Below are 27,248 nucleotides of genomic sequence, written 5' to 3' on the forward strand. Positions count from 1 at the left end.
GACATATTTAATTCTGTAAATATAATATAAATTCACATATCACATGCTACAATGCCATTTAAATGAAATATATATTAATTTTAAACTGAAATCAGGGTGGAGTACCTGGTGGAGTACACTTTGGAGGACACTTATGATCATATTTGAACAAACAGAAAGAGAAACAAAATGAGCAAAGCTAATTGAGAAATGCTGATTTACATTTACATTTTTTTACATTTAGTCATTTAGCAGACGCTTTTATCCAAAGCGATTTATTTGATCCAATGTTGATCCCAGCATTTTTAGAGTAAAGTTCAACAATGCATACAATTCCCGTCAGCAGACGGGTCAGGTGAAATATTAAGAGATCATTTGAGAGTTTATTTGACACAACCAGTGGGACAGATTACCTGAGGTCCTGGATTAAATACGACTTAAACATTTGTTGTTGCCTTCCTACCTTTTACATTTACCAATGTTACTGGCAACAGTAAACAACAATCATTCAAAAATACACAACATTTATATTATTTTTAAAAGAACTACACAACACAAAATGCACAATTTTATTGTTTTTTACATTTCTTTTCTATTTTGATGGGTTTAACACATCACATTTCATCCTCCCCACCCCAGACAAATACAATATTTACATTTTGCATGCAAAAAGTATATTTACTTATGTATCAGGGAAATGTGCTTAATGCATTATAAAGCTTGAAGCATCAGAATCAGCACTCGGTATTCACCATGACTAGTATTTGGTACTCGTTATCGACTGCAAAAATCCTGAATGGAGCATCCTACTGACTACACTGTAAAACCCAACAGTCAACTTCATCAAATGAAATGAGTGTAGTTAACTCAAATTTACTGAAAGTTAACTCTACTCATGTGAAATGAGTTTTGAACTCAGTGTTGAAGATAATGAGTTAATTAAATACCTCATTACTTCAACTTAATGCAGTAAGTTCACAGTACTCATATAGATTTCCTCTAACAGTTTGAGTTGACTTAACTTATTGGGTTTTACAGTATACTCCGTTGGTTTGAGTTCTCTTCATTTATTGGGTTTTACTGTGCTCAAATTGATTTGTTTACTTAAATTGATTAAGTTCACAGTACTCATTAAGATTAGTTTTTGAACTCAAATTGTTTGTTTCAATCGGTTTCCTCAAATGGTTTGAGTTACCTTCACTTATTGGGTTTTACTAGCCTGATCTCACGAGAAAACGTAAGTATTTTACGTTTTGCCAGTTTAGTGGCTAATTCGTACGAGTTCAGTCGTACGAAATGGTACGATTTTAAAAAGGAGGCGTCGCACCAAACCCCACCCCTAACCCCAACCGTCATTGGGGGATAAGCAAATCGTACTAAATTGTACGAATTAGATCGTATACGAATTCATATGAATTAGCCACAAAATTAAAAAGTTTCGAATTGCCGTGAGATTGTGCTGGTTTTGTATGCTTTTTTCATTTCTGGTAACAATTCTTCAGCTTGGGTTTCTCAAAAACATTTTCTTAAAGGTCAATAAAATAGATTTTCAAAACAAAATGTTTTACAATTTCTGGTTAAATTTTGCACTTGAATCTTGTTTTCTGGACAAATGTACAGTATTACCCATTACTGTACAAACATGTTCTGAACAAGACAATTAATCAACTAATCAATCTAAAAATTCTACATTTTTCATGCTGAAACCCCCAGAATCACTCAGAAATGTATGAAGGTTTTCACCCTTATTAGAGTACAAAAACTCAAACAGAACTTTTACAGACTGTCCATCATTTCTTGTATAATGTGAAAGCAAAATGTGCAGCCAGGACATTTTTAGCAAATAAAAAAAATGAAGAATTGATCTAATAATTAAAAAGAACTAATTGAAACACCTTTTCCTGTAAAAATTACTTTATTGCTTTAAAGAGTTTATAACCACACATGCTCTCAATAAGACCTTTTACTTCACCACTTCTGTCCAATGGAGAAATGTAGACTACGTTTGCAAAAACATTGTATTTTATAATGTGCCAACTATATTGGTAATGGCAATTCCTAAAACACAATTTGGAAAAACAGAACTGACCTACAATTAACTGCTGTCTTTTTATAAAGGTAAACTCTCCTCCACATCCTGAAATTCAAAAAGAAAAACACAAATTAAGAACGTTTTGACACAGTGCATGGTTACATTAATCATTAAACACAAAAAAATAGACAAACTGAATCTAATGATAATTGAATTTTAAATATAACTTACCTTCACAGCTATTAATCAGGTGAAGCTGCTATCCCCGACTGTCCATCTGCACCAGCAACAATCTCACATATCTAGAAATATGTTTTAATATTTCCTAAATGATGTTTCACAGAGCAAGGAAATGTTCACAGTGTGTCAGATAATATTTTTTCTTCTGGAGAAAGTCTTATTTGTTTTGTTTCGGCTAGAATAAAAGCAGTTTTTAATTTTTAAACATCATTTTAAGGTCAATATTATTAGCCCCTTTAAGCGATATTTTTTATCGAGTCTACAGAACAAACCATCATTATACAATGACTTGCCTAATTACCCTAACCTGCCTAGTTATTACCCTAGTTAAGCCTTTAAATGTCACTTTAAGCTGTATAGAAGTGTCTTGAAGAATATCTAGTCTAATATTATTTACTGTCATCATGGCAAAGAGAAAATAAATCAGTTATTAGAGATGAGTTATTAAAACTGATTAGAAATGTGTTAAAAAATAATTGGGGGAACAAATAAACAATAGGGCTAATAATTCAGGGGGGCTAATAATTCTGACTTTATATATATATATATATAGGCGTAGAAAAAATTGTTGGTATAGCATTGAAGAAAGAAAAACTACAAAAACGGACCTGAAATAGCTTGAACAATTTATCAAAGTACTGATCAATTAAAAATTACTGAAAATAAACTAATGAAAAACAAATATTGCTTTTGAATTGTGGTTGAACAAAAGCATTAAACATGCAAACTAATGACACTGGCCTGAACAAAAGACCAACAACTTTGTATACCACGTCTGTATACAGTATTTGTGTGCAGTTGTTGTGTTATATTATTTTGCTGTTAATATAATTGTTATTTATTTTTCTTTTTTAATAATCATATTATAGTCTTTTTCTTATTTGCGTTTGTATTAATCGAATTTCTAACAGATGTTTTATGTGTAGTCATGCCAATAACGCACATTTGAATTGAATTGAGAAGATGCAAGCTGAGGGAGCGCAGTATTTACCATGACTTTTACATATCACATCACATTACGGTAACACCTATTGAAAAATAAATGTCACCTATTTTAATTTCTAATTTCAGGTAATGTTACTCGAGACAGATCTGCGACTTATCAATTAGTGTTTACTGATATTAACAAATAAATCAGACGGCATGTTCATGTTCAGCTTTGTAAAGCCTAAAGCAGAATTTCAGCATTTACAAAACAGAGCTAACCTTGTAAACCACAAGAGAATAAATCTAACTTTCCATATACCAAAACACATTTAGGCTACTGAAAAACGAATAAAGGAAATTAGTAGACAGGCTAATTAGTGAGATATGTGGAATTAAATAACGCGGCTAACGTTAACGTTACCTCAGGGGAAAAAGCGCGAAAATGCTAAATGGTGGATCTGTCGGTGGATTTAACGTTTTAAACATTTGCTTACTTAAAATTGTGCCGTTAAAAGGTCCATTTTAATATCTCACGACCAAATATTGACAAAACATTACAATATACGGAGAATTTACACGTAGGCTATTTGTAGTTATAATTTTATACCTCGCTGCTAATTCATTCACATAATAATAAACACTAAACCCGCACATTAACAGATCAGAATCCGCGTTTAATAATGAAATCGGTCAACTTTAAACATGACCACAAACATAGGCTATTTATAGCCTATTTTCATTGAATCATTACCTTATAATCCCGCTTGTTGTGATCTGCGTGACCGTCAGATGATGATGAAGGTAAATGAAAGTTCCATGAAGTGGACAAATTAATAAAGCGGTTGGGTCAAAATAACCCAACCCTAATATTCAATAGCGGAAAACCCATGGGAAAACCCTGCTCTTTTGACCAAGCATGGGAAACACAACTGCGTGTTTGAATTACCTCAAACAACCCATAGATTTGACCCAGCACAATTAACCCAAAAATGTGTTTAAAAAAAGGATTATTGCTTTTGTGTAAATAAATTATGCTGAACTAAACGATGACTGAATTGTTATTACAATAAAAATGAAATCCATAATTTAAAAAGTATCATCAAGTATTAAAAAACACATAAACATGCATATATTTTTAATTTATTTCAAACTTTAATCTAATAAAATAAAAATTATTGTAGTTTATTTGACAATAAATTAGGCTGGATATTCATAAAATAAGCTAGATATTCATAAAATAGGCTAGATATTCATAAAATAGGCTATATTCATAAAATAGGCTAGATATTCAACTTCACAGTGTTACTTGGCAATTTCTTTTTTTTTTCTTTTTTTGGCAAAAAATTATTTATAACTTAGAAATAAATAAATATAAACCACACTTTTAAAATATGTGTACTTATGTTGTGATCTTATTTATTTAAATGTAATAATGTTTATTTATGAAAAAAAATCAATGTGAGTATAATTTATTAGGTGTATTGTGTTTTGGAGATTAATATAAATGTATTAATATAATAAAAATAATAATAATAATAATAATAATAATAATAATAATTATTATTATTATTATTATTATATTTATTATTATTATTATTATTATTACTATTATTATTATTATTATTATTATTATTATTATTATTATTATTATTATTATTATTGGATCAAGGAATTATATTGCTGTTAAATGACTACATGTAATAGAAAAGTTATGAGTCAAAATAAAACCAGCATTTATTTCAATATTTAGTTACAAATCGAAATATTTAATCAGTACAAACTCACTAAATGGAACTTAAATATGTAAATTCATATTAAAAGTCCAAATAAATTGAATATAATTTTATAAAAATGGACTTTCAGAATGTTATATCATTTATAATAATGATAATTCTTCTTCTTATTATTAATATTTTTATTATTATTAATGATCATTATTACTGGATCAAGGAAAGTATTACTGCTAAATTAAATGTAACCATGAGTGAAAATAAATCACCGGCAACATTTATTTAAGCATTAATTTAAATTAAAAAAAAAACATTTTGTATAAAAATCTAAATATTTAATCAGTACAAACTCAGTGATTAAATAAAATTTGAATATGTTCATTTATATAAAAAGTCCAAATAAACTGATCCAGATGTTTTTTAAAACTTGCATTCAAAATCAGCTCTATAAATGTATACAGCAAATAATGCAGGCAGATTTAATTATTGTTTGCATTGATTGCATTTTTTAAGCTGTAAAAATATTATTGTAGTAAGTTTTACAATAAAATGAATGCCACTTCAACTTTTAGAATTGCATGTTCAACTCATTATTGGTATTTCATTGCAACAAACAAATTGCAAAAATTGCAGCAAAATTAGCAGTTTCGGTGTAAAAATGTTTTCTAAAGCAATATTTTCAACGTACATATTCTTCATTAACAATCAAATGATTAATTAAAATATTGCTTTAGCTTAGAAAAACATGTAAATACATACATATACACAATACATTCATGCATACTGTAAATAAACATGCACAAATAAATAAATGTTCAAACAGGACTTATATAATGTGTGTTTTGATGCTGTGTTCCGGTGTAAATTATTGTGAAATTAGAGCAAAAGTTTTCGTGCGCTCCCTCAGCATCACATCATGCTGATATCAGTATTATTATCTGGATCAGATCTTCTGGAATTACCAATATCTGCTTCATATCAGTTTTATCACGAAGCCATAAAGCGGATCTGCCCACGTGTGCAAAGTTTGACAACAGCTTCCAACGTGTGTCCATTCACAGGCTGATGGAAATTATAAATCATGACTTCATTAAAGACAAGAGAATCTATCTTAAAGTACAGGAATAATCACACAATTTAATAATAATAGCTGAGATGACCCTGCTTTCAGACTGCTGAGGAATTTCCCACAAGCTCGTGAAGAAACGGAGACTAAAGCAGAGGCTGATTCCAGCTGGGAATTCCAGATAATTAAACTCTGTAGAGCAGGACAGCACTTTCATACATGCTCGGATTCACATCATTATATAATTATATTATAATCAAGCATAAATACTAAATTTTTTTTTCAATTTTTATATATTTTACATATTGTTTTATTAATAAATAAGCCACACGGACAGAAAGGCTCATTGCAAATTGTTGCATACAATTGAAGGTGAATTTAAACAAACAAATTAAGTTGAACATTACTAAATTTAATTAGTTTGTTTCAGTTCAGCCCATATAAATAGTCTACAAACACACTTTAAAAGGTGATGAGTTACTTAATGAGACTAAACCAACTGCCTTAAAAGCAACTAGTTGACTTTACAGTATAGTCGATATGTAAAACCATTGTCACTTTTTTAAAATAAAAGTAAACTAATCACTTTTTTTAATACACCTTTATTATATTTGTTTTTCCCCAGCTTTTATCAAAATTACATTCAGTAAATATCTGCTCTTCCAGACTCATTCATTCATTTTCTTGTCGGCTTAGTCTCTTTATTAATCCGGGGTCGCCACAGTGGAATGAACCGCCAACTTATCCTGCAAGTTTTTACGCAGTGGATGCCCTTCCAGCCGCAACCCATCTCTGGGAAATCTTCCAGACTCTCTTCTTCTAAAATCCAATACAGGCTATAATTGTTGATTTTATAGGCTTAATGAAGGTCCAAATATGTAATATTGTGATAATTCCAGTAATTATTTAAAAACAGGCGTGCTAAAATACCCTAACACTGTAAAAAAGGGATTAGTTTACTTTAAAAAGTAAGTACACTTAGCATAATTGTACAAACTGAGTCAACTTAACTGTTCCAAGTTGTAAAGGGTGAACTTTATTTTTGTTAAGTTAACTTGTTGCTTTTAAGGCAATTGGTTTACTCGCTTTAAGTAACTCATCACTTTTTACAGTGTATTTACCTTTAAAAAATTAAGTAAATTAAGTAAATATTTTCAGTGCACATTTTTATCATAATAAATAATAATATAAAATATTATAATATATATTTACTTTATATATACTGTTACTCCTCATTTAAAATATATTACAATGCTTTGTTTCATGGCCAGGATTCACATTGTTCACATAATAAAATTTACACATAATATTCACACATAGGTGACGCAGTGATGCAGTAGGTAGTGCTGTTGCCTCACAGAGAGAAGGTCGCTGGGTCGCTGGTTCAAACTTCGGCTTAGCTCGGCTCAGTTGGTGTTTCTGTGTGGAGTTTGCATGTTCTCCCTGCGTTCGCGTGGGTTTACTCCGGGTGCTCCGGTTTCCCCCACAGTCCAAACCCATGCAGTGCAGGTGAATTGGGTAGGCTAAATTGTCCGTAGTGTATGAGTGTGTGTGTGCGTGTTTCCCAGAGATGGGTTGTGGCTGGAAGGGCATCCGCTGCAAAAAAATGTGCTGGATAAGTTGGCGGTTCATTCCCCTGTGGCGACCCCAGATTAATAAAGGGACTAAGTCAAAAAGAAAATGAATGAATGAAATATTCACACATAATACCAACATTCATTCATTTTTTTTTCAGCTTAGTCCCTTTATTAATCTGGGGTCGCCACAGGGGAATGAACTGCCAACACATGTTTTATGCAGAGGATGCCCTTCTAGCTTCAACCCATCCCTGGGAAACACCCATACACACTCAATCACACACACTACGGTCAATTTTAGCTTACCCAATTCACCTGTACCGCATGTCTTTGGACTGTGGGGGAAACCGGAGCACCCGGAGGAAACCCAAGCGAACGCAATGAGAACATGCAAACTCCACACAGAAACACCAACTGACCCAGCCGAGTCTCAAACCAGCAACCCTCTTGCTGTGAGGCGATCGCACTACCCACTGCGCCACCGCATCGCCCATAATACCAACATGTTTTTAATTTTTTTTAGCAATAATATTTATATATTTATATATATATATATATATATATATATAATGCAGATTTTTCAACACATTTCTAGACATAGTAATTTTTATAACTCATCTCTAATAACTGATTTATTTTCTCTTTGTCATGATGACAGTAAATAATATTAGACTAGATATTCTTCAAGACACTTCTATACAGCTTAAAGTGACATTTAAAGGCTTCACTAGGGTAACTAGGTTAACTAGGCAGGTTAGGGTAATTAGGCAAGTCATTGTATAACAGTAGTTTGTTCTGTAGACAGTTGGAAAAAATTGCTTAAAGGGTCTAATAATTTTGACCTTAAAATGGTTAATAAAAAATTAAAAACTGCTTTTATTCTAGCCAAAATAAAAAAATAAGACTTTCTCCAGAAGAACAAACATTATCAGACATACCGTGAACATTTCCTGAATCTGTTCAACATCATTTGGGAAATATTTAAAAAGGAAAAAATAATAAAAGCAAAGCGAATAATTCTGACTTCAACTGCATATATAACACATAAATTATTATAATTTAGAATAATATAAAACATTATAATATATAATATATATTTTCTGTCAATTTCCTCATTTAAAATTAATTACAAAACTTTTATTCAGGGTCGGATTCACATAATTAATTTAATCAAGTATAAATACCAACAGGTTTTATTTATATTTTTTTCAGGAATAATAATAGATAACAATAATAATAAATAAACCACAAAATTTATTATAACACATAATAATATAAAACGTTATTATTTATAATATACAATTTTTGTTAAAATTCGTATTTAAAATGCATTACAACACTTCAGGGTCGGCTTCACATAATTACATAATATCATCATTTTCATGGGTCAAGCATAAACACCAACATGTTTTTTATTCTATATTTTTTAGGAATAATAAACAAAACATAAACAAACATTAAAAAAAACTACATTATTTATAATATTATATAATAATATAATACATTATAATAAGTAATATATATTTTTTGTCAAATTCCTCATTTAAAATACATTACAGTACTTTGTACATATGATACGAGTCTTTATTTATTCATTCATTAATACATTTTTCATTAAAAAAATTCAAATTTGTCTGATTTATTTATTTAGGAAATTAACAGAAAATATATTTACATCATTTATTATTAGGGCGTCACGGTGGCGCAGTGGATAGAAGAATCACCTAACAGCAAGAAGGTTGCTGGTTCGAGTCTTGGCTGGGTCAGCTGGCAATTCTGTGTGGAGTTTGCATGTTCTTCCCGTCTTTGTGTGTGTTTCCTCCACAGACCAAACACATGTGCTGCAGGGGAACTGGGAAAGCTAAAATTGTCCACAGTGTATGTGTGTGAATGCAAGAGTGTATGGGTGTTTCCCAGTGACCCATCACTTGGCTTGAAAAGCATCCGCTGCGTAAAAACGTGCTGGATAAGTTGGTGGTTCATTCCGCTGTGGTGACACCAGACTACTAAAGGGACTAAGCCGAAAAGAAAATGAATGAAGGAATGAATAATTATTATTAGGGCATCACGGTTTCGCAGTAGGTAGAACAATTGTCTCACAGCAAGAAGGTCGCTGGTTCGAGTCCCGGCTGGGTCATTTGGCAATTCTGTGTGGAGTTTGCATGTTCTCCCCATGTTTGTGTGGGTTTTTCCCGGGTGCTCTGGTTTCCCTCACAGACCAAACACATTTGGTATAGGTGAATTGGGAAAGCTAAAATTGTCCACAGTGTATGTATGTGAATGCAAGAGTGTATGGGTGTTTCCCAGTGATGGGTTGCAGCTGGAGGGGCATCCCCAGTGTAAAACATATGCTAGACAAGTTGGCGGTTCATATATATATATATATATATATATATATATATATATATATATATATATATATATATATATATATATATATATATATATATATATATATTCATTCATTTTTTTCTGCTTAGTCTCTTTATTAATCTGGGAATCAGTGGAATGAACCGCCAACTTATCCAGCACATGTTTTACACAGTGGATGCCCTTCCAGCCGCAACTCATCACTGGAAAAAAAAAATATATATATATATTATTTGTTTTTCCTACTATGGAAGTCAATGGTAACAGGTTTTCAGCATTCTTCAAAACATCTTCTTTTGTGTTCAACAAAGAATAAATGATTGAGAACGGTTTGAGAGAGAGAGAGAGAGTACATTTTAATATGTGAGTGAACTAATCCTTTAACCTTTAATTAATTGTACATTAATAAAAGATTCCGTTCACTGCGAGGTAAAGCCTATATGTGTTGTATATCATTGCATTGTATTGCATGGCATGATGTAATCGCAATCCCTGAATGACTCATGTATATATATTTATATGTCTGACACTGTAAAGCATTCGGAAAGCACCCGAGGTAACTGTAGTTTAGGGTTGGTCAAACTCACCACTCTTCTGCCAGTTCTGTCGTTATCAGTCAATCAGTATAAAATAATATAAGTTCAATATATGGCATTTCCAAATACTGATGTGTAAGTCATTATGAAATATCAGCTGGAGCTCGTGATTGGCTGGAGGAGAGCGACTCCTCGCCGGTGGGGTGAGCCGGTGAACTATAAAAGCACCGGGCCGGTATTGCTCGGTCATACGGATGCTGGAGAGTGAATAAATAAAGGCGAACATCAGATGAACATCAGCCAATCGGAGAGATCACTGTAAACGCTTCGTCCAATCAGAGCGCGTTATTCCTGGCATTCGCGACATCACCATCACTGAGAGACGCAGCTGAGTTTTATACTGTGTTCGGAAATTGCGCTTCCTGAGACGACTTAACTTGAGCGGGTCCACGTGTTTAGAGCAGTTTGGTGAGTGTTCACTAATATTAAACGCATCTGTTGCTGTGAGCAGGTTTAATTTGCTGCCTGAGTGCTTCTGATTCTGCTGTGTTCGCTGTTTTAGAGCATGCACTGAACACTGGGATGACAGAACTTAGTGTTTGTAGTTATGATTATGATATGTGAGCATGTGTTTGTTGTTATCATGTTCGAGTTTGCATTGATCTCCAAAATGACACAAGTGTATGTTTTGTAGTGATCAATTTGAGCATGCACTGAACACTAAAATGACAGAAGGTTGTGTTTATGTTTTGTGGTGATCGTATTTTCATGTTTGAGCATGCATTACCAACGAATGACTAAAGTATGCGTTTTGTAATGATTATTAATATCATTTTTGGGCATGCAGTTAACGCTATAATAAAATGAGTGTGTGTTTAGTGATCATTTTTGAGCATGCACTAAACTCTAGTATAAAGAAGTGTTTGTTTAGATGCCATCATTAATAATTATGAGCATGCAATGAAGACTAAAATAAACAAGTATTTGTAATGATCATTATCATCAGTTTTGAGCATGCACTGGAAGGAAATGAGTGTGTTTACTGAAAAATTAAGCATTAGAACTAAAGTTTGTTTAGTGATCATCATTGTGAGTTTTGAGTATGCTAGAATTAAATAAGTGTGTTTAGTGATCATCATTGTGAGTTTTGAGTATGCTAGAATTAAATAAGTGTGTTTAGTGATCATTGCGAGTTTTGAGTATGCTAGAACTAAATAAGTGCTTAGTGATCATCATTGTGAGTTTTGAGTATGCTAGAACTAAATAAGTGTGTTTAGTGATCATCATTGTGAGTTCTGAGTATGCTAGAACTAAATAAGTGTGTTTAGTGATCATCATTGTAAGTTTGAGTATGCTAGAACTAAATAAGTGTGTTTAGTGATCATCATTGTGAGTTTTGAGTATGCTAGAATTAAATAAGTGTGTTTAGTGATCATCATTGCGAGTTTTGAGTATGCTAGAACTAAATAAGTGCTTAGTGATCATCATTGTGAGTTTTGAGTATGCTAGAACTAAATAAGTGTGTTTAGTGATCATCATTGCGAGTTTTGAGCATGCTAGAACTAAATAAGTGTGTTAGTGATCATCAGTGTGAGTTTTGAGTATGCTAGAACTAAATAAGTGTGTTTAGTGATCATCATTGTGAGTTTTGAGTATGCTAGAATTAAATAAGTGTGTTTAGTGATCATCATTGTGAGTTTGAGTATGCTAGAACTAAATAAGTGCTTAGTGATCATCATTGTGAGTTTTGAGTATGCTAGAACTAAATAAGTGTGTTTAGTGATCATCATTGCGAGTTTTGAGTATGCTAGAACTAAATAAGTGCTTAGTGATCATCATTGTGAGTTTTGAGTATGCTAGAATTAAATAAGTGTGTTTAGTGATCATCATTGCGAGTTTTGAGTATGCTAGAACTAAATAAGTGCTTAGTGATCATCATTGTGAGTTTTGAGTATGCTAGAACTAAATAAGTGTGTTTAGTGATCATCATTGCGAGTTTTGAGCATGCTAGAACTAAATAAGTGTGTTAGTGATCATCAGTGTGAGTTTTGAGTATGCTAGAACTAAATAAGTGTGTTTAGTGATCATCATTGTGAGTTCTGAGTATGCTAGAACTAAATAAGTGTGTTAGTGATCATCATTGTGAGTTCTGAGTATGCTAGAACTAAATAAGTGTGTTTAGTGATCATCATTGTGAGTTTGAGTATGCTAGAATTAAATAAGTGTGTTAGTGATCATCATTGCGAGTTTTGAGTATGCTAGAACTAAATAAGTGCTTAGTGATCATCATTGTGAGTTTTGAGTATGCTAGAACTAAATAAGTGTGTTTAGTGATCATCATTGTGAGTTCTGAGTATGCTAGAACTAAATAAGTGTGTTTAGTGATCATCATTGTAAGTTTGAGTATGCTAGAACTAAATAAGTGTGTTTAGTGATCATCATTGTGAGTTTTGAGTATGCTAGAATTAAATAAGTGTGTTTAGTGATCATCATTGCGAGTTTTGAGTATGCTAGAACTAAATAAGTGCTTAGTGATCATCATTGTGAGTTTTGAGTATGCTAGAACTAAATAAGTGTGTTTAGTGATCATCATTGCGAGTTTTGAGCATGCTAGAACTAAATAAGTGTGTTAGTGATCATCAGTGTGAGTTTTGAGTATGCTAGAACTAAATAAGTGTGTTTAGTGATCATCATTGTGAGTTCTGAGTATGCTAGAACTAAATAAGTGTGTTAGTGATCATGATTGTGAGTTTGAGTATGCTAGAACTAAATAAGTGTGTTTAGTGATCATCATTGTAAGTTTGAGTATGCTAGAACTAAATAAGTGTGTTTAGTGATCATCATTGTGAGTTTGAGTATGCTAGAACTAAATAAGTGTGTTTAGTGATCATGATTGTGAGTTCTGAGTATGCTAGAACTAAATAAGTGTGTTAGTGATCATCATTGTGAGTTCTGAGTATGCTAGAACTAAATAAGTGTGTTAGTGATCATCATTGTGAGTTCTGAGTATGCTAGAACTAAATAAGTGTGTTAGTGATCATGATTGTGAGTTTGAGTATGCTAGAACTAAATAAGTGTGTTTAGTGATCATCATTGTGAGTTTGAGTATGCTAGAACTAAAGTGTGTTTAGTGATCATCATTGTGAGTTTTAAGTATGCTAGAACTAAATAAGTGTGTTTAGTGATCATCATTGTGAGTTCTGAGTATGCTAGAATTAAATAAGTGTGTTTAGTGATCATCATTGTGAGTTCTGAGTATGCTAGAATTAAATAAGTGTGTTTAGTGATCATCATTGTGAGTTCTGAGTATGCTAGAATTAAATAAGTGTGTTTAGTGATCATGATTGTGAGTTTGAGTATGCTAGAACTAAAGTGTGTTTAGTGATCATCATTGTGAGTTTGAGTATGCTAGAACTAAATAAGTTTGTTTAGTGATCATCATTGTGAGTTTGAGTATGCTAGAATTAAATAAGTGTGTTTAGTGATCATCATTGTGAGTTTGAGTATGCTAGAATTAAATAAGTGTGTTTAGTGATCATCATTGTGAGTTTGAGTATGCTAGAACTAAATAAGTGTGTTTAGTGATCATCATTGTGAGTTTTGAGTATGCTAGAACTAAATAAGTGTGTTTAGTGATCATCATTGTGAGTTTGAGTATGCTAGAATTAAATAAGTGTGTTAGTGATCATCATTGTGAGTTTGAGTATGCTAGAACTAAATAAGTGTGTTTAGTGATCATCATTGTGAGTTTTGAGTATGCTAGAACTAAATAAGTGTGTTTAGTGATCATCATTGTGAGTTTGAGTATGCTAGAATTAAATAAGTGTGTTTAGTGATCATCATTGTGAGTTTGAGTATGCTAGAACTAAATAAGTGTGTTTAGTGATCATCATTGTGAGTTTTGAGTATGCTAGAATTAAATAAGTGTGTTTAGTGATCATCATTGTGAGTTCTGAGTATGCTAGAATTAAATAAGTGTGTTTAGTGATCATCATTGTGAGTTTTGAGTATGCACTGAACACCAGAATCAATTAAATAAGTCTGTTTAGTGAACATTGTTAAGTATGCATTGGACCATAGAATGAAATAAGTGTGCGTTTAGAGTGAATCATTATTTTTGAGCATGCACTGAACACTGGAATAAAATAAGTGTGTGTTTAGTGATCATCATCATCCCCTTTGAGCATGCACTGAACACTAGAATGACAGAAATGTGTGTGTTTATGTTGGCAGATATATCATCATCATGCCTGATTCTGATGTGAAAGCTCCAGTCTTGCAGCCCCAGCTGGAGGCAATGGAGGATGAGTTTGACCCCTTATATAAAGAGAAACCAGGCCCCAAGCCTCCTATGAAAATAGTGTGGCGAAATGTCATTCTGATGAGTCTTCTGCACATTGCTGCGGTGTATGGCCTCTTCCTGATCCCGTCTGCTCACCCGCTCACACTCCTCTGGGGTGAGTATCAGACACTCACACTCGATATTACTTTAAAGAGACAGTTCACACTAAAATCAACATGTCCTCTCCCTCATGTGGCTCTGACAACTTATGAGTTTCTTTTTTCATTGAACAACAAAAGAAGATGTTTTGAGAAATGTTGTAACCATTGACCTTCACAGTAGGAAAAAACTATATCAGTGTGTCTATACAGGAATACAACACTATTCAAGAGCTTTTTTAACACTCTTTCCATACATATTAAGACCTCATCGCCACTTAAGCTTTCAACTGGTAACACTGGCCACATTTAAACTTCCAGTATACAACTGAATACTGATTGTAAGAAACTAATCCTAAACTAGAACATTATTAATATACTGAATATAACTGCGGGTGGCCCAGTGGTTAGCACTGTTGCCTCACAGCAAGAAGATCGCTGGTTCAAGGCTGGGTCAGTTGGTGTTTCTGTGTGGAGTTTGCATGTTCTCCCTGTGTTGGCGTGGGTTTCCTCCGGGTGCTCTGGTTTCAAAACACATGCGCTGTAGGGGACTTGATTAACTAAATTGACAGTAGTGAATGTGTGTGAATGAATGTGCATGGGTGTTTCCTAGTACTGGGTAGCAGCTTTAAGGGCATCTGCTGTGTAAAACATATGCTGGATAAGTTGGCGGTTCATTCCGCTGTGGCCACCCCCAATGAATAAAGAGATTAAGCTGAAGGAAGCTGAATGAAATGCTAATCCAGCAGAGGGCGCATATAGAAGAGCAGGAAAAACGATGTTGCCTTGGTTAATGCAGTAAACAAAGCAGCATGACGTCAAATCTTGCAGGATTTTATCGATTTCATAATCTACACAGCATGCCAACATTCACAGAGTAAATTCAAGCGAGTGTAATAAATAACTGCACTGCATAATCAAAAATAATGCATCATTTAATACCATGGGCGAGGCAGTGGCGCAGTAGGTAGTGCTGTCGCCTCACAGCAAGAAGGTGGCTGGTTCGAACCTCAGTTGGCGTTTCTGTGTGGAGTTTGCATGTTCTCCCTGCCTTCGCGTGGGTTTCCTCCGGGTGCTCTGGTTTCCCCTACAGTCCAAACACCTGTGGTTCAGGTGAATTGGGTAGGCTAAATTGTCCGTAGTGTGTGAATGTGTGTGTGGATGTTTCCCAGAGATGGGTTGCAGATGGAAGGGAATCATAAAAACTTGCTGGATAAGTTGGCGGTTCATTCCGCTGTGGCGACCCCGGATTAATAAAGCGACTAAGCCGACAAGAAAATGAATGAATGAATTTAATACCATGTAAAATAGCATTTAAGAATATATTTAAGGGGCTTAAATTTCTCTAAATTGATCGATCAACTTTATTAATGCTTTTTAAACACCCGCAGACACCCTGTATATACTTTTAAAATAATTTGAATGAGTAATATGCAATATTACATGCCATTACAGGGATCAGTGTTGCCAGATTGGGCGGTTTTCCACCTAATTGTTCTGTTTGGAATTTGTTTTTGCGGGTAAATAATGTCATAGGCGGGTAGTGAAAATTTGGGCGGGTTTGCAACAGCGTGCCCCAGTCTTCACTTATAAACCTGTTATGATCTCCTAAAGGAGATGCCATAGCCCCGTTCCTCTCATACAAATGCTTACAACAGTTGTGATCTCCCAACGAGACACACCACATCTCCACATCTCTCCCCCCTGCTCCTCAGCTTCTCAACATAGTCTACTATATAGTCTGCTGATTGTTGGGTGGTGCTTTTTATGTTTTATGCAGGGTTTGGATAGTTTTTGGGCCGGAATCAGTCCGCTGCATCTAGCAACACTGACAGGGATGCCGACAGAAAAGTTCCCATCTTTGTTTCCCATTTTCTTAATGTTTTATATTTAGAAATTTTTTAATTAAACTACACATTAGATTTTTTTCCTGAAGTTCTAAATAAAGACAGAAACATGATCACATATAAGTATGTAAGTACTCCTTTACATGTGGTCAATATATACAAAATACTAGGTGATTTGAATTTGCAGAAATGGTACAGTGGTGGCACGGTGGCTCAGTGGTTAGCACTGTAGCCTCATAGCAAGAAGGTCGCTGGTTTGAGTCCCGGCTAGGCCAGTTGACATACCTGTGGAGTTTGCATGTTCTCCCTATGTTGGCATGGGTTTCCTCCGGGTGCTCCAGTTTCCCTCACAGTACAAACACATGCGTTATAGGAGAATTGATTAACTAAATTGGCTGTAGTGTACGAGTGTGTGTGTGAATGAGTGTGTATGGGTGTTTCCCAGTATTGGGTTGCAGCTGGAAGGGCATTTGCAGCGTAAAACATATGCTGGAATGGTTGCTGGTTCATTCCACTGTGGCGACCCCTGATGAATAAAGGACTAAGCTGAAGGAAAATGAATGAAATGCTGCAATATGGTGATGTATATCATGATCATCATATGACATGACGACATATTTACAGCATGATTGTTGTTTCTTTGATGCTATGAAATTTATTTATCACTTTTTATTTGAATGCACTTGAATATACCTTTATTGTGGACTGACTTTCTGGCTATATTAATTAATTGCACTGTGCTTTTGTGAGCTATGATTTTTTTTTTCAAAAGACAGGCTTGTGAGCTCATCTTCACCACAATATACTACAATATTTGATGACAAATGTGTTGTGGAAGGTGTGTGCACAGCTGAATGCACTAATGTGTTTAAGTGATTGTGATTTAAAGTGTGATTGAAATGGTTTTGTTTTGTGACTCAAAGTAAATCTATTATTTTATAACATGAGATCACGAATGTCTTTATTTTTGTGTGCAGCTTTTGCGTGTTTCGTGTATGGTGGTCTGGGCATCACTGCAGGCGTTCACAGGTTGTGGAGTCACAGATCATATAAAGCCACTTTACCTCTGCGCATCTTTCTGGCCATCGGAAACTCCATGGCCTTCCAGGTAATCAACAATAATCCGAGAAATACTGTCGAGAAGCATCTCAGGATGATTACAGCACAATCCACTCGCTATCTGCAACACACAGTTGGATTTGTGTCGGACATATGCTGATACTCAATAATAATGTAATATACAAAGATAATGAACATGTGTCATATAGTGCTGCTCAAAAAATGAATCCTGATTAAATGCATCCAAAATAAAAGTTTATTATGTACAAAAAAATAAAAACAGAACCACAAAAGACATTTAAATGCATATTAAATTATATTATGTATAGATTATATCTAAATATAAATTTCTCTAATATATGCATGCATGCGAGTATTTATAAATGCATAACATACAAAACACACATGCATTATGTCAATACAAACTTTTATTTTGAATACTGTTAATCGTGTGCGTGCGTGCGTGCGTGCATGTATATTATATATATATAAATATATATATATATATATATATATATATATATATATATATATATATATATATATATATATATATATGTGTATAATATATATATGTATAAATATATATATATATATATATATATATATATATATATGATACAAATAAATTATGCATTTAAATGTCTGCAAAAAAAGTTCTGTACAGGTTTGTTTTTATGTATGTGCATAATATAATACATTTATGCATAATACATATACATAAACACACATGCATATATACATATTAGGGGCTGAGAAATGTCAAGGATGTAATCTAATTTCTCTGCCCCTAGTGGCGGTAAATACAATTGCACTCTTTATTTTCTTCTCTTGTAGAATGACATCTATGAATGGTCCCGGGATCACCGCGTGCATCACAAGTACTCCGAGACGGACGCCGACCCTCACAACTCAAACCGGGGCTTTTTCTTTTCTCACGTCGGCTGGCTGCTGGTTCGAAAACACCCGGAAGTCATCGAGAGAGGACGCAAACTAGAGCTCACTGACCTGAAGGCCGATAAGGTGGTCATGTTTCAGAGGAGGTGAGTCTCGTTATACAAACTGTGCTGTAAGTTATTTGGCTGATTCTCGAACAATTTGCATCTCATTTGCATAAAACTTGTTAGGGCTGTGCGATATTGGAAAAATCTGACATTGCGGTATGAGTTTAATTTCACCAGATGATTTGAATAGGTCTGTTTGGAAAGACTTCATTAATTTAGATTAATTGGGATCATCAAGTTTTTTTTTCAATGCAGTGCATCTGCATAAATTATAATAAATTATAAGCAGAAATAAATAAACAAACAGTGCTTTATGGTTTTCCGGGGAGTCTAACAGTATTCATGTACAGAAATTGAACAATCAAATGTAAAATAACATGGACATTGATCTATAAATAATAAAAAAATAAGCATATTTAATAATGTCTTGACTTAAGCCACAGCCATATCACCCTGCAGCCCAAGACCGGTTACTCACTGAAGCTAAGCAGGGCTGAGCCTGGTTAGTACCTGGATGGAGACCACTAGGGAACACTAGGTTGCTGTTGGAAGTGGTGTTAGTGAGGCCAGCAGGGGGCGCTCAACCTGTGGTCTGTGTGAGTCCTAATGCCCCAGTAAAAGTGAAGGGGACACTAAACTGTCAGTGGGCGCCGTCTTTCGGATGAGACGTTAAACCGAGGTCCTGACTCTCTGTGGTCATTAAAAATCCCAAGGCACTTCTCGTGAAAGAGCAGGGGTGAAACCCCGGTGTCCTAGCCAAAGTCCCTCTATCGGCCCTTACGATCATGGCCTCCCAATCATCCCCTCTCCACCGAATTGGCTCTATCACTGTCCCTCCACTCCACCAATAGCTGGTGTGTGGTGAGCGCACTGGCGCCGTTGTCCTGTGGCAGCCGTCGCATCATCCAAGTGGATGCTGCACACTGGTGGTGGTGTGGAGAGACCGCCCTCATGATTGTGAAGCGCTTTGGGTGTATGGCCATACACAATAAATGCGCTATATAAATACACATTACATTACATTACATTACATTAATAATATAATCCTGTGATGTGACTATTGCAGATGCACACATTGCATTATTAATGCTGTAACGATATATCATTCAGCCCTAAACCTTGTATGTTTTAAAGCAAAAACTTTTAATGAATGATTTTGAATAATGACACACATTATATCAAGTTATATCTTAAAAAATAATGTTTGTATGTGTATTTAGATGCAATTTGTCTTAAAAATATCAACTTAAAGACTCTCACTACCCTATTTTTGACAGCCTCCACCTCCTGAATAATACATTTAGCTTAAATTAGCATCAAATAAGTCTAATTTTCATATTTTTTACTCTACTAAATTAAATTAACATTTCTATTTTTTTATTATTAGTCATTTTAGTAAACAAAACACATTTGGGTGTCATAAAAAAAACCTGTGCTGTTAGTTATATTACTGATTCTAAAACATTTAGGGTACATTTTGCATCTTATTTGCATAAACCTTGTTGTATTTTTCAAAAACAAAAACTTTTAATGAACAATTTTGACAGTAATGACACACGTTATATCTAAAATAATGTTTGTATGTGTGTTTGGGTGCATTTGGTCTTGAAAATATGAACTTAAACACTCCCACTATAGATATTTTTGACAGTCTCCGCCTCCTAAATCATACATTCAGCTTCAATTAGCATCAAATAAGTCTAATTATCATGTTTTTACTCCACTAAATTAAATTAATACTTCTATTTTCTATATTTTTTGTAATTTCAGTAGTGAAACATACATTTCGCGTCTGTCATCAAACAAACAGTGCTGTTAGTTATATGGCTGATTCTAGAACATTTAGGGTATATTTTGCATCTCATTTGCATAACCCCTGTAGTATTTTTCAAAAGCAAAAACTTTTAGTGTACAATTTTGACAATAATAACACGCATTAAATCAAAATATATCTAAACATAATGTTTGTATGTGTATTTAGGTGCATTTGGTCTCTGAAAATATGAACTTAAACACTCCCACTATAGATATTTTTGACAGTCTCCGCCTCCTGAATCATATATTCAGCTTTAATTAGCATTAAATAATTAGGTCTAATTTTCATATTGTTTTACTTTACTAAGTTAAACATTTCTATTTTCAATATTATTATTAATATCAGTAATAAAACATACATTTGGTGTCTGTAAACAAACTAAATGTGCTGTTATATAGCTGATTTTAGAATATTTAGGGTACATTTTATTTGCATCTCATTTGCATGATCCTTGTCGTATTTTTTAAAAGCAAAAACTATAAATGAACAGTTTTGAAAATAATGACATGCATTATATTAAGTTATATCTAAAAAATAATGTTTGTATGTGTATTAGGGTGTATTTTGTCTTGGAAACACAAACTTAAAGAAAATATGAACTTAAGGATGCCCACTATAGCAGTTTTTGACAGTCTCTGCCTGCCTGAATTATATTTAATTAAACTAATTAATCTTTTTTTGTGTGTTTTACTTTACTAAGCTAAACATTTGCATGAAACATCTATTTTTTTGTATTATTTGTTATTCCAGTGATTAAAAATACACATTTTAGTGACTTTTATTGACATTTTAGTCGTTTGAATTAATATATAGAGAAATAAGTGTGTATAATAACAGGAAATGTGCTGCAGTTTATTACAAGGGTTTTGTAGCATAATATACACCACCAAGCCAGACAATATAGCATGCAGACTACTAAAAATGTTCAGAAAAGTCACTTTTTTTAACTATTCAAGGTTAAAAGATCTCATAATGCAATTTAAAAACCTAAATAGATGTGAAAAAATAAAAACGTCAGTCACAAATTATGCAAAACCATTAATTTATGAATGTTCTTTAGTGTAGTTGTAACTTTGACTATGATTGAACAGTGTCTGATTTACTCCACAGATTCTACAAGCTGTCTGTGGTGTTGATGTGCTTCGTTGTCCCCACGTTTGTGCCCTGGTACATGTGGGGCGAGTCTCTCTGGATCGCGTATTTCATCCCGACGCTCCTCAGATACGCACTAGGCTTAAACTCTACCTGGCTGGTCAACAGCGCTGCACACATGTGGGGAAATCGGCCCTATGATGGAAACATCGGCCCCAGGGAGAACCGATTCGTCACCTTCAGTGCTATAGGTATGTCTGATGAACAAACATTCAACACATTTCTAATCATAATAGTTTTACATTTACATTTAGTCATTTAGCAGATGCTTTTATCCAAAAAGACTAACAAATGAGGACAAGGAAGCAATTTACACAACTATAAGAGCAACAATAAATAAGTGCTGTAGGCAAGTTTCAGGTGTGTGAAGTGCAAGAAGCAAAACATTAGTAATTTATTATGTATTTATTTTTGTAGTGCAGTTAGCGGTGGAGTCAGAGAGGCAATTGCAGATTAGGAAGTGTAGTGGAGACTAAATAGTTGAGTTTTTAAGTCGTATCTTGAAGACAGCGAGTGACTCTGCCGTTCTGATGCAGTTAGGGAGTTCATTCCACCAACTGGGCAGATTGAGCGCGAGAGTTCGGGAAAGTGATTTCTTCCCTCTTTGGGATGGAACCACGAGGCGACGTTCATTCACAGAACGCAAGTTTCTGGAGGACACATACATCTGCAGAAGTGAGAGCAGATAAGAAGGAGCAAAGCCAGAAGTCGCTTTGTATCAAACATCAGAGCTTTGAGTTTGATGCGAGCAGCAACTGGCAGCCAGTGCAAACGGATGAGCAGCGGAGTGACATGTGCTCTTTTAGCTTCATTAAAGACCACTCGTGCTGCTGCGTTCTGGAACAGCTGAAGAGGCTTGATAGAGTTAGCTGGAAGCCCGGCTAGTAGAGAGTTGCAGTAATCCAGTCTGGAGAGAACAAGAGCTTGAACAAGGAGTTGAGTCGCATGTTCAGATAGGAAGGGTCGGACCTTTCTGATGTTATAGACACTAGTATTCAGCTTAATGTGACATGTAAAGGCTTCACTAGGGTAATTAGGGTAAAGTTAGGGTAATTAGGCAAGTCATTGTATAACAGTGGTTTGTTCTGGAGACAATCCAACACTAATATTGCTGAAGGGGCGAATAATATTGAGCTTAACATGGCTTTAAAACTAATAAAAACTGCTTTTATTCTAGCCCAAATAAAACAAACAAGACTTTCTCCAGAAGAACAAACATTAGAGGAAATACTGTGAACAATTCCTTGCTCTGCTAAACAGTACTTGGAAAATAATTGAAAAAATTACATTTCAACTTCATGTTCAGGGTTCAACGCTAAGGATTTTTTTCTAGTGGCCCGATCGGACCAGTGGTTCAGATTTTTACCTGCCCTGCCAATATTGTCACTGGCCCCACCAAAAAAAGTTAATAGCCATTTCTAAGCCACAAATAAATAAAAAAATGTCAAAATGTTGGTAAATCTAGAATTTAAATATTTAAAAATTGTTAATAAAGTGTTTTGCAAACAAAAGTAGCAAAATGTGCAGGTATTTTTTTGCAAAACAAAAAGATGACTGACCTGCCAAACTAACGGCAAACTGTACAAAACATCACCACCTTTTTTTAGTCGTGGTGTACCCTCGTAAATGTCTGCTTCCAAGAAGCTACAGACAAATGTTTTCCTTTAGCATCATTACTTGATGTTGCCGCCATGTTGCTGTCTCTTAGCTGTACTGATTGTTACGGAAAAAAATAACATGCTCACAACATCCAATCAGATAAGAGGAACCGAGAAGGTAGCATTTGAAGGCTTAAAAACGCAAACGGTTTCTCTATTCTGACTGTATTTGCACACAATTGACAAATAGTCACAGGCAAATTAAACTTTAGTGACTGGGCATTAGTGGCCCTATCGGGCCAGTAACGATCCTGTCTACTGTCCCGAGCATCTCACACGCTGGCCCGGGGCCATCGGGCAGTCCTTATTGTTGAGCCCTGATGTTATATTCAATAATACATAATTCTATCACTTATAGAATACATTTGATTAAAATAATAAGTACATATACAAATAATAAATGTCCATTATTATATATTTAGACACCTCAGCACTAATGCTTTTATTTTGCATTGTCTCTCAGGTGAAGGCTACCACAATTACCACCACACGTTTCCCTACGACTACTCCACCAGCGAGTACGGATGGAAGCTCAATCTCACCACCATCTTCGTGGACACCATGTGCTTCTTGGGTCTGGCCAGTAATCGTAAGCGTGTGTCTAAAGAGCTGATTCTGGCTCGGGTGAAGCGTACAGGCGACGGCAGCTACAGAAGCGGCTAAAAAAAAACATCCTCCATCTCAAAAGAAAACGGATGTCCAGCCCAAAAAAACCGAAGGCCGGTCAAGGCGCTCTTCAATCTCCTGCTACCATTAAATCTACCATTATTATTATTATTATTCTCATTTTCTCCTCATCCCCAGAGGAGAGGGAGCTTTAATACAGGGATCTGAGCTGTTTGTGTAGCGCTTATTCACACTGTGTTTCCGGCTTCCTCTTCTCAGATATTCGGGACGCCCCGCTCTGAGCTCTTATTGCTGACGTGCTCGTTTTTCTCAATGCAGGAGCTAAACGTGGCGCCCCGTCACCCGCCCGCCGGGGCCTTTTTTTGTGTGACGAGCCCGTGCCAAATCTAGATCGGTGCAGTTTGGTAGAAATTCACGAAGAGGTTTAATACTTAATTTAATATTTAACAGCTGCACCTTATTGTCAGTGCTTTGTGTTGCGTTATATATTCTGTTCTGTTGCCATACTTGCACAAATTGTTCATTTGTTTTGTAGGAATGACGTTTGAATGGTTGGAATCTGTATTAAGGGGATAGCTCACCCCAAAAAATGAACATTTATTCAGCCTTAAGTGTTTTTTCTTATGTTAAACACACAAAAAAACAAGACTTTCAATTGACTTCCATAGTAAGAACAACAAATACAATGCAAGTCAATGGTTACCGGTTTACAGCATTCTTCAAAATATCTTCTTTTGTGTTCATCTGAATAGAAGAAACTCAGAGGATTGAAACTAACTTAAGGAAGACTAAATAATGACAGAATTAGCATTTTTTGAGTGAATTATCCATTATTATAAGTTGATTATAGCACAGATTTGACTTGCAGCCGTGAAACGGCTTCAAATATTTTTGATAGTGAGATCTTCTTAAAGGGACAGTACACACGAAAATGACATCTCTGCCATTTGTTTACTCTTGTTCCAAAGCTTTCTTCTGTTGAACACGATTGAACATCAACTAAACATTAAAGACAGCCACTGACATGATTATTATTATTTGGTATCTACTGATGTTAATTTCCAACATTCTTCAGACTATCTTCTTTTGTGTTCAACCGAAGGAAGTCATTTTTCATTTTTGGGTGAACTGCCCCTTTAAGGTTTAATCTGTAAACACACACACGCCTACAGAGTGATGCTATCTATAATTTCATGCTAACACATTGATAATTATAGAGAATTCAGAATAATCTGGATGTTTGTGACTGGATCGAATGGTAGAGTTTGCATGAGAATGTTGATTCTTGACTATTTTGTACTGTAAATTGTGTTGTCATTAACTGTACATGATCATCTTACTTTTGAGTTCAGATTTTCCGGTCTGACCTTCAGTTCGTAGAGTACGCTGTATTAATACAGAGCTCTGTGAACAGATTTACAATAATTATATAATAATTTTAGCTCAGATATTATGAGGATCATGTGTTTGTGTGATGCCAAATACAGTTGTGTTGCATGTGAGCCGAATTGTAGCTTTATGTTTAATCAAACATATTTTCAGAGATGCTATTTTTCCATATTTGGTTTCATTCGTCGAGTTGTTTGTCATGAAATTGCTTTTGTAATTCCTCACAGACTTCATATTGAGTGTGTGTGTGTGTGTGTGTGTGTGTGTGTCTCAACCATGACTGTTTCTCTCACACACTGCCTTATTTGTGCTCTGAGACTTGTGACTTGAGATGCCAAAAAGTTTTGAGAGATCTCGTGCGATTTGGAAGAAGCCTCTAGCTCCTAAAACTAATGTGACGCTCCTGTTTGTAATACACCAGCCTGTAATTATGAATAGACCAAGGTTTCATAATCAATTACTGGAAATAAAGCCTCAAGCAAAGAGCTTCTACACCTGTCTGAGTACTGCACTTCATTTCTGATCATCCTGCCAAGCTTTAAAAGGATCATTTCAGCAGATTGTGTATTAAACACCATTCCTGCAATATGCTCAGGTCAGATTTCACTTGACTATTAAATGATGTACATGATTAAAAGCAAGTAAATTACCCAGACTGAAATAACGAGCTACATCGGGGATTCTTAATCATTAAGAGCAAGATAATCCAGAAAAATATAACATGTTTACTCTTACTTACTCCCATAGCTGATATTTAGCCGGACAGTGTTGGTGTTTCATAACCTGGAGGACCAGGTCATACACACATACACTATGGATAATTTAGCTTACCCAATTCCCCTATAGACCAATTACCATATTTGTAAACATTCAGGATGCGCGCGGGGAGGGGGCAGAAAGCAACTGGAAGCGCTAGCATTTACAGCGAGGGAATGACATCAGATGCGGTGCAGAGTTTGTTGTTGTCTTAGAAATAAGATATATTGATTGCACATTATATATATTATTGACATAATGCTTTCAGCATATTATAACAGCTCGTCAGCCAGTGATAAGCACAGTGATTCAGCAAAATTAACGTTAAAGGTTCAGGACACCCTGGAGAACTTTTTTTTTATATTAACAGATGTGTGTGTGTGTTGAGCATCAGTTAAGACAATGTTAGCACCTGTCAGCTGTAATTGTGGGGAAAACTGGATAATTTTGAGCTTTTGTCAGCTCATTTCAGCTTCCGGGTTTAAAATGATTTTTGGGGCGGGATTAAAATCGGCGACGTAGCGCAGAACTGCAAGTGCAATGATGACGCGTCGGTTTCTCATTATTATTTATAGCGGAGTTTTCTTATCCTATGAGAAGAGCCGGCTGCTTAATTATTCATCAGACCTGCCAGTGTCAAGCCCGAGCTGAGAGACACAGAAACCACGGCACAGTATTTAGCCGTTCATATGCGTTTGTTTCCATCATCCACGGGGTTTGTTGCATGTTTTCCTCCGCGATCTTGTCAGGGCCGATCATACAGCAAAGCTGTGTGTGTGCTGCTAGCATTTTTGTCGGGAGAGCAGCACGAGTATTAGAGAATGGCGGACGCTGTCTTTTATCAGGAGTTCATTCACATTCAGACACATCACTGTGCTGCTGTGTTTGCCTAAATCCTCCAGATTACCAGCAGGGCTAATGGTTAAAATAGACAGGGCAGGAGACCTGCTGCACTGAGTCTGCTGGATACGGGGATTGAGGGAGAATCCTCATTTATAGTGTTTACATGAACACACTTATCTTTATAATGATATAAATTGTGG

General features: G+C 34.9%; 1 protein-coding gene and 1 long non-coding RNA gene across 3 annotated transcripts in view; one reads left to right on the forward strand and one right to left on the reverse strand.

The window, feature by feature from the left end:
* Positions 1-346: 346 nt before the first annotated feature.
* Positions 347-27,248, reverse strand: part of LOC141376897 (uncharacterized) — a 31,793-nt gene continuing 4,891 nt past the window's right edge. Inside the window, exons 1-3 of one of the 2 annotated variants that reach the window (XR_012388281.1) lie at positions 3,930-4,117; positions 2,243-2,313; positions 347-2,116 (exon numbers count right to left, since the gene is read on the reverse strand). This is a non-coding gene — a long non-coding RNA (uncharacterized lncRNA). Of the gene's footprint in view, positions 2,117-2,242; positions 2,314-3,929; positions 4,118-17,808; positions 17,925-27,248 lie in introns of those variants that run through there. The other variant, XR_012388280.1, reaches the window with a different exon arrangement.
* Positions 10,707-25,943, forward strand: scd (stearoyl-CoA desaturase (delta-9-desaturase)). Its single transcript, NM_198815.2, is given in 6 exon segments — positions 10,707-10,925; positions 14,691-14,914; positions 17,722-17,852; positions 18,641-18,846; positions 21,734-21,966; positions 23,897-25,943. Coding segments are annotated over 5 exon segments (981 nt in total). The 5' UTR covers positions 10,707-10,925; positions 14,691-14,703; the 3' UTR covers positions 24,097-25,943.

The sequence above is a fragment of the Danio rerio genome, chromosome 12, assembly GCF_049306965.1.
Source record: "Danio rerio strain Tuebingen ecotype United States chromosome 12, GRCz12tu, whole genome shotgun sequence".
Taxonomy (NCBI): domain Eukaryota; kingdom Metazoa; phylum Chordata; class Actinopteri; order Cypriniformes; family Danionidae; genus Danio; species Danio rerio.